The 8,711-nt window shown below is 53.1% G+C and overlaps 1 protein-coding gene across 4 annotated transcripts; it reads left to right on the forward strand.

Annotated features, from left to right (window-relative positions):
- Positions 1–2,027: 2,027 nt before the first annotated feature.
- Positions 2,028–8,426, forward strand: MYCN (MYCN proto-oncogene, bHLH transcription factor). Of its 4 annotated transcripts, none has more exons than XM_055714730.1 (3): positions 2,028–2,157; positions 4,793–5,607; positions 6,906–8,426. In XM_055714730.1, exons 2-3 carry the CDS (start codon positions 4,884–4,886, stop codon positions 7,502–7,504), a joined length of 1,323 nt encoding a protein of 440 aa, XP_055570705.1. In that variant the 5' UTR covers positions 2,028–2,157; positions 4,793–4,883; the 3' UTR covers positions 7,505–8,426. The 4 variants fall into 4 exon arrangements, with proteins under 4 accessions (XP_055570705.1, XP_055570706.1, XP_055570704.1 ...); XM_055714731.1 differs by having other exon boundaries at positions 2,097–2,248; XM_055714729.1 differs by lacking the exon at positions 2,028–2,157 and adding an exon at positions 2,261–3,892.
- The last annotated feature ends 285 nt before the right edge of the window (positions 8,427–8,711 follow it).

Genomic DNA, 8,711 nt, shown 5'->3' on the forward strand with positions numbered 1-8,711 from the left:
CCCAGTTCCAATACCAGCACATCCTAATTGCCAACGTGGTTTTTTTAGTGAAATGATGTAATCATAAATTCACAGTAACTGCAAGTAATTTCAGGTTTCCGTTTGCCTTGAGGCTTCTTGATATATGCCATTTCAGGGACAGAAAGCATCAGAGAAAAAAAAAAAGTAAATTGATAAAGTAACCCAAAGCAAGCTTCAGCCAAAACAGCAGAAAGATTTGTGCAGTCCTTCCAAAGCTTTGCACGTATTTTCCATGTCTTTCTCAACTGCACAAGACAAAACAACAGATCTGGGGTTTTAACAACTATTTTTACCTGAACAGAGTTAGTGCTCATAAACGGCAATGTTTCTCAGCATACCGTTTGCCATTTCCTGTTTGGTTGGGGTTTTTTTCACAATGAAAGTTATTTTAAAAGATTTGTCTCAAGTGTTACCTCTTGTTAACATTTTCATCCACAGTACTACAAAAGACATCACACACCACAGCAGAACTTTCCTAGAAGTTGATAGCTTTGTACCCCCACACACGCATATGAGGAAAATTGTAAAAGGCTCCTGAGAAAATCTGAGAATTTATAATGAATTAACAATAAATCAGGTAGCAACCTATGTCCACCTCTAAGGTATGGACATATCAGCATCTGCATATATAAAAACATCAAAGTAAGTGTGGAAGACAAAAAATCATCACTTCAAAGGAACAAATAATATATAATTGTTTAAACTGAGGAAGGTCCTCGATTGATGAGTATAAATAAATTGTTCAAACATTTGGTGAGACACATACTAACTGTTCATGTCTCCTCACAAGCTGCAACCTGTTCAAGGCTACTGAAATGTGAGGGGAAAAAAATCCCAACCACCCACACCTTTTTTGCCCAGCCAAATCATCCAAACAGAAATTAATAAAGCTTAGTGCTTTCATAAGACTTCACATCTTCAAAGTACTGAGCACACATTAGCTAATCAATGAATTCCCCTGTCTTGAATCCAAAGTGCATTAGAGGAATGGAGGCCAAATGACGGAAGTTCAGGCAAGCCTGACCTCAAACATCTCACCAGCTTGCTGCCTCAGGGGCTGGCTGCAACACCCCAGCAGGAGCCGGTTTTATGGTGTGCTACCCTTCCACAGCTGACTCTAGCCACCCGCTACTTCCCAGCCCAGGTATTACTCATAGTGGGGTATCCAAAAGTCACCTTCAGCTTGAATCACACTCACTCAGAAGCTCTAGTACAGAAGATGTGCCTTCCAGGTGTCATCTGTGCTCTCAGCCAGGGCCAGCCAAAGGCTCCTCAGCAAAACGGCAACCAGCCACACCGGTGCCGAGGGGAAAGGCCGGCAGGAGTGAGCTGGGGGAGTGAAGAGTCTAGCAGAAGCTCACTGCCTCGGCGGGGGCCATTTCAAAGCAGCTGTCACCCCGGGTCAGCCAACCCAACCTGCCCGGCCCCCCCAGGCAGCAGGGGCAGGCTGCCGCCATCACGCCACCCGCAGCTGCCCGGTGCCGCAGGCAGGCCTGCCCAGGGAGCCCGGCCGGCCTCGCTGCTGCACCGGACACCGGCCGGCTCCGGGAGCACAACGGGCACCCCAGCCTGTTTTCGAGGCCGCCTCTGGACACTGAAAGGTTAGTGGACCCCCAGGTTTTGGCCACTGAGGCATGACATGGAGGCGAGGGGGCCACTGGAAGGTTAGTGGAGCCCCCAAGTTCTGCCCACCGAGGTGTGACATGGAGGCAAGGCGGTATCGCCACACGGGGGAGGCAGGACCTTCCCGCACGGCCGGCCCGGAGCTCCCGGGAGGGGACGGGGTGAAAGGCCACACGGGCCGCCTCGGGCTTTATTCCCGCTCTCAGGAGAAGCCTCCCCCGCCTCAGCCGACGCTGCTCTCCCTGTCATGCCTCTCGGGGCCGCCGGTTTGGAAGACCGCGGGCTCGCCCCCAGCGTCGGGCGAGGCGGGTCAGGGAGGCGGCGCCCCGCCCGCGGCGCCCCGGCAGCCCCGCCGCCGCACACAAAGCGGCCGTCCGCCGCCACCAGCCTTCCTGCGAGCGACGCCCAAGTCCCCGCCTCAACCTGCAGCCTATGAGAGCGAAGGCGCCGCCCCGAGCGGCGGCCGGATCGGAATCGGGATCGGGATCGTACCCGCCGCCGCGCACCGCCGAGGTGAGCGCCGCGCTCCCGTCCTGTCGCGTCCCGTCCCGCGGCCGGCCCCGCCGCGGCCCCCGCGTCCGCGGGGAAAGGAGGCGAGAGAGCGGTGGGTGCCCCGCCGCTGGGGGGATTGCGTGGGGGCGCCGGGCGAGCGCCGCGCCGCCGCTCCTGTCGGCCCTCCGCAAGGTGTCGCCGTCGGCAGCGGAACGGCGGGCGCGGAGGCTCCCGCCGAGTGTCCATGGCCAGTTCCGCGGGGCCGGGCCGGGCCGCGCCGCGGCGGAGAGGTGCGCGCGGGGGAGCGCGGGCCCGGCCGGCAGCCCGCCCGGGGCGGCGCGGCGTCGGCGTGCAAGCCCCGCTCGCCTAAGTGGCGGCGGCCACCGCAGGATTATTACTTCTGATTTACAAAGCCCAGAGTCGCAGCGACTCCCTCGTCCAGCCACTTCCTTTATCCCTCTTTTTGCTTTTTTAATTGCCCCGGGTTGTTGCCGCGGGAGGTCGCGGCCGCGGGTGGCGACGTTTCCCTCGAGCTGGGGGGCCGGGGTGGCGCGGGGAGGGGGTGACACAAAGGGACAGCGGCCGCGGGGCGGTGTGGAACGGGGGGCAGCCCCCGCAGCAGCCGGGCGCCCTCCCCAGCCCGCCCCTAGCCCTTTTGCACCGGGAGCGGGACCTCATTCTGCTTGCGGAGAATAAAGAGCGAATGGTGCTTTTGGCGCCAAATGCCAGGCACCTCCCTGCTTGTATGGAAATCAGGGAGGTGGGGTTAGGCTCCTCTAGCTTTTCTCTCTCTTTTTTTTTTTTTATTTTTTTTTTTTTTAATGCTCCACTCCTCGGGTGTGTCAGCTTTTTTTCTTTTCTTTCCTTTTTTTTTTTTAATGCCTTTTGGCGGGGGGGTTAATAATATCCAGCAGCTTCAAAGCCAACCAGTGACAGTCATCTGTCTGCAAGCAAAGGGTGAATGCGGAGGCTTGGGCCAGCCGCGGGGGCCGGGCGGGCTGGCGCTCAGTAAAGTGCAACATACAAGATCATCTGCTTGCTTTTTTTTTTTTTTTTTTTTTTTTGCCTTTTTTTTTTTCCCCCCCCTTTCCCCCCGCCACTCCTCCCCCTTGCAACACCCACCACCATCACCGAGGAGGTAAGAAGAGGAAACTGCAGGGTCTGGGCTGCAGGACAAAACCCCAATCAAATAAATACAATTCCACATCGCATTTGAGTTGCTAAACTAGGGAGGATGGGAAGGGAAAGGAAGCGCAGGGGCATTGCAGTGCGTGAATGGGTTTTTCATTGAGCAGAAGAAAATCCTGGAGGATATTTTTGTTTTGTTTCGGAGCTGTCGCTTTGAGATCGCCTGTGTTTTGTAGGTGCCTCTTTACTGCTTTGCATTTTAAACGGTTTAATGTATTTCACGAGTAGAAAAATCTACAATACTGGAAGTGATCAGGGGGCGGGGCAGGGGGAGTCCGCAGCTGAGCCGGGCTCGTTTCTTTGCATTTCATCATAAGGCTTTTAATGGATTTTTTTTTATTCCCCTTTTGGTCTCCGTTTCAGCGTCAGCTGTTGTGAACCCAGCAGAACGGTTTCCTTTCGCGTTACCTTAACCGAGCTGAAGGGAGATGCTGATTGTCTTTTTTGGACTTAGGTTTTTTTGTGTTTTGTTTTGTTTTTTTTTAATGTCTGATGCAACTGAGGTCTCGGAAGAGGAATGGGGCTGTGGTTGACTGGTCGTGGCTAGTGAGTGGGGGGTCCGGCCGAGGTAAGGGCAGCAGCGTGCATTTTCCGGAGGTGAAAGGGCTGGAAAGCTGGTGTGTTTGCAGGAGGTTTTATTGCATGAAGTGGCAAAATGGGCAAAGTTGTCGTCCTTGCAACCTCTCCGTTGCTCTTGTCTTAAACTGGGAAAGGGGGAGGGGGAAAACTTCCCGTACCTTCTTGGCAATTCAGGAGGCTTTGTTGGTGGCGCCGGGGTGGTTTTAATGCATTTTTGTGCGTGAGATTATTACATAAGGTTGATAATTTGTGTTGCTGCTGGATTTCCCCTCCCCCCCCCGCCTTGTGTTTTGTGCGGATTTCTCTGGCTCGCTTTGAGTGAATGAACTGGCGATTTGCGAAGTTGCAAAGAGCCCCTCCGCCCCCTGTTTTGCATCCTTCTCTCTCCCCTTTGCACTGCTCCGCAGATGACAAAAGGAGTAAACTTCCTTTACTTTTGCTGGCATATTAAGAGGGCTTTCTGGAGAGATTACGGTATTAAAGCATCTGTCTACAGTTACTCTGCTGTTTTGAGCGTTTGCAGCAGTTTGGGAAGAGCAGGCGAGGGCTATGTGCAGAAGCACAGAGGTGCTTTGCATCCTTGCTGTACCTTGCCGCCTGGTTTTGTGTCCTTACGGAGCGCCGGGGAAGGCGGAAAGCTTTGCATGTGGGAGCACTACCTGATCGCTTTGCTTTGAGTGTCTTTGAGTCGGGAGGAAAGGTGTGTGAGTGAGATCCCTTTTTCCTCAACTTTCAAAAGGCTCCCTCGTTCTTGATATTGCTGATGAGATTTGTATATTTTTTTCCTTCTATTAAGAGGAAGGGAGTCGCATTCGTGTCTGTTTGTTTCTTCGTGTTTTAATTGTGGTTTGGTTTGGGTTTTTTTTTTTTTTTTTTTTTTTTGGTTTAGTTGCAGGTCTCTTCCCCTTGGTGGAAATACCCATAAAACCTGTCTGTAAGACCATTGCCTTCCCCCAAGGATCAACAAGAAGAGACCCGCAATGCCAGGAATGGTCAGTAAAAACCCAGACCTCGAGTTCGACTCTTTGCAGCCCTGTTTCTACCCGGACGAAGATGATTTTTATTTGTGCGGGCCGGACTCCGCTCCCCCCGGGGAGGACATCTGGAAAAAGTTTGAGCTGCTGCCCACCCCTCCACTGTCTCCCAGCCGGGCCGGGCTTCAGGAGCACCCCCCGGGGGGGGCCTCGGTGCCGTGGGGAGGGGCGGCCCTGGGGGGCTGCCGCCCCGCCGACCCCCTGGACTGGGCGTCCGAGCTGCTCCTGCTGCCCCCCGAGGCCGACCTGTGGGGGGGCTCGGACGGAGGGGACTTCTTCGAGACGGGCCTCGGCGTAACCAACAACCTCAACTCCATCATCATCCAGGACTGCATGTGGAGCGGCTTCTCCGCCCGCGAGAAGCTGGAGCGGGCGGTCAGCGAGAAGCTGCAGGGCAAGCCGCCCGCCGCCGCCCCGCCGCCGCCCCCGGGGGCCGCCGCCGCCAGCGGCCCCGCCGCCGCCAGCGGCCGCCCGGAGCTGGGCGGCGCCGTGCCCGAGTGCGTGGACCCGGCTGTGGTCTTCCCCTTCCCCGTCAACAAGCGGGAGGCCGCGGCGGGCCGCACCGCGGCGGCGGCGGGCGGCTGGGCACAGCGGGGCGGCCGCCCGCCGCGCCCCGCCGGGGACAGCCGGGCCAGCAGCAGCTCCGGGGACGACACCCTCAGCGACTCGGGTAAGCGCTCGCCGGCCGTCTCCGGGGTGCGAGTAAGGGGAGGGGGGCTGGCGGTGCGGCCTGCGGGCGGCGACGCCTCCGCGGGCTGCCGGGAGGCCAGGCGGGGGCGGCTGCGCCCCGATTCGGTCCCCGTCGGCGGCACCGACGTGCAGGGGCGGGCGGGGCGGGGCGCGGGCCCGCCGGCAGGCGGCAGCAGGCGCGGCGGCAGCGGCGGGGCCCCGCGGCCGGGGCCCCACGGGGGCAGCAGCGGCGACGGCAGCAGCAGGCCGGGAGAGCGGCAGGGCAGGAGCCCCGGGGACGGGGAGGGGGCAGCAGCCCCGGCCCGTGGGGCCCCCTGGTGCTGCCCCCCGCCCCCCCCCGGGGCTTCCGTGCCTCCTGCGCCCTGTCGCTGGAGTGCCCCGTCCCAGCGGCCGTGCTGTTGGGGGGGCTGGTGGGCAGAGCAGCGCGGCCTGCCACTGGCACCCGGGGGACCAGGTTCGGCGGGGATGGAGCGTGTGCCCCCCTTAGGCGTGACCTGGGAGGGCTGCAGCAGGGTAGCGACCCCTTAGAGCCGCCCCTGGGCTTGCACTGCCAGAACCTAAAATGCCCAGAAACACTGTGGTCTGTGCCGGCAGCGGAGTCCGCTTGGGCCGGGACGTGGTTTCACGTGTGTAGATGCGCTGGTCCGTCTGACCATCGCCATAAACTTGGTGATCCGTCCCGGGTTTCAAAGACTGCTGTCCCTTTAATGTCTGGTTTGACAGCTTTGGGTGAGGAAGCACTTCCAACAGCTGTCTTCTTGGCAGTGCACCAAGCGTCGGCTTAAAGGGTCCCCGGCTGGAGCAGCTTCACCTTCTGCCTCAGAACAAACCCAGCGATTGTTTCGTTTTCCGGCTGTTTTTCTACCAAGCAGGGGCTGTGTTGTGGCACTGTGCATGCCTTTTGTACCGCAGCTCGGCGAGTCCATTCAAAATACATACATTCTGCCTAAAACCTGATTTTCTGCCGCTGCCGATTATGTGGGTGGTAGCCCCACTTTGACTGAAGATTAAAAGTGTTTTTAAAAAAACCCCAAAACTCATTACACTTACTAAACTTACAGAAATCACTGTTCTTCAGTCATTTCATGTATGTTACATACTTTTCGAGATCTACATCTGACTGCAGATGGTGGGCACACCCTGTTCTTACCATCAGTTACGTCATTGCTGCTTTTGCTGTACATTCTTTGTCAATACATACATCTGGGTTGCTGTTTGTTTGGAGTATTTTCTGTGAGAGTAACGTCTCTTTTGTTTTCCTTCTTATATTACCAAAAGATGATGAAGATGAGGAGGAAGAGGATGAAGAAGAAGAAATAGATGTTGTGACAGTGGAGAAAAGGCGCTCCTCCTCCAACAAGGCTGTTACCACCCTTACTATTACAGTGCGTCCTAAAAATACCACTTTTCCATCAGTCAGGACGCAGCAGAATGAACTGATTTTAAAGCGTTGCGCACCAATTCACCAGCAGCATAATTATGCAGCTCCTTCTCCATACATGGAGAGTGAAGAAGCTCCACCGCAGAAGAAGTTAAAAACCGAGGTGCCCCGTCCAGTAAAACCCACGATCCAACCAAAGTCTAAAAGTTCAAGTCCTCGAAACTCTGATTCAGAGGACAGTGAACGTCGACGCAACCATAATATCCTGGAGCGTCAACGGCGTAATGATCTACGGTCAAGTTTCCTCACGTTAAGGGACCATGTTCCAGAACTGGTTAAAAATGAGAAAGCTGCAAAAGTTGTGATCTTGAAAAAAGCCACTGAATATGTTCATTCCCTTCAGGCAGAGGAGCAGAAGTTATTGCTAGAAAAGGAAAAATTGCAAGCCAGACAACAGCAGTTGCTAAAGAAAATAGAATACAAGCGGACTTGCTAAACTTTTTTTTGTTTTGGTTTTTTTTGGCTGACCAGGACAGTCATTGCCACTTTGCACATTTTTGATTCTTTAAAAAAAAATTGTGTTTTTTGACGTTAAGAATGTTGGTTTTACTTTCAATCCAGTCCCTGAAGTAATCGACAAACTCTATTATCCGGGTACGGAGCAAATGGATGTTCTTGCAAGGAGTTTATTGCAAGACCACCAAACAACGATGGACTGCCTTTGTTTTTCTTCTTAAGAACTGTAGATGGTGGGGATTTTTTTTTTTTTTTAATTGTTGTGAGCATTTGGAGCTGCTGATGACATCTAGTTGAGTTTTAAAATGTTCATTCCTAAGTTTTATGGTGCTTATGTTCTAACGGATGTTACTTTAGGGGTTGGCATTTTGTACCCCTGTGGGAATTTTCTGTAAATACCATCTACACACTTGCCTTTTGTACATGTCTTGGGTTATGAGAGGTGGCTTTTGCTACCAGTATTAGACTGGAAGTTCATACCTAAGTACTGTAATACCTCAATGTTTGAGGAGCATGTTTTTGTATACAAATATATTGTTAATCTCTGTTATGTACTGTACTAATTCTTACATTGCCTGTATACTTTAGTATGATGCTGATACATAACTAAATTTGATACTTATATTTTCGTATGAAAATGAGTTGTGAAAGTTTTGAGTAGATATTACTTTATCACTTTTTTGAACTAAGAAACTTTTGTAATGAAATTTACTATATATGCCTTTTCCTAGCCTGTTTCTTCCAGTTAATGTATTTGTTAATGTTTGGTGCATAGAACTGGGTAACTGCAAAGTTCTGTGTTTAATTACTTCCAACGATGTACATTTAGTGCTGCGTCTTATAGCACTTTGAAATACCTCATGTTTATGAAAATAAATAGCAATTACATGATGTGCCATTTACTATTTTCCTTTTAAATGCAGTTCTTTTAAATAAAATCTTTTAACTTTGCAATGTTCATGAAATACAAAACCAGGGTCCCTTATCCTGGGCACTTGAACTCTCAAACTATAGGTGACCCTATGAAAAGTCAGCTAGGCAGGGCATTTCCATTTCTGGTTAAAAAGCAATTGTAGTAAGAGCAATTTCACTATTTTTATCATACTTCAGATCTCTTGTGATGTCAGGATCATCCCAGGGGACTGAATGTACCACTGTTAATGTAAAGACTCCTATGTCTTGTGATG

This window comes from Falco cherrug, chromosome 6 (genome assembly GCF_023634085.1).
Source record: "Falco cherrug isolate bFalChe1 chromosome 6, bFalChe1.pri, whole genome shotgun sequence".
NCBI classification, from domain to species: domain Eukaryota; kingdom Metazoa; phylum Chordata; class Aves; order Falconiformes; family Falconidae; genus Falco; species Falco cherrug.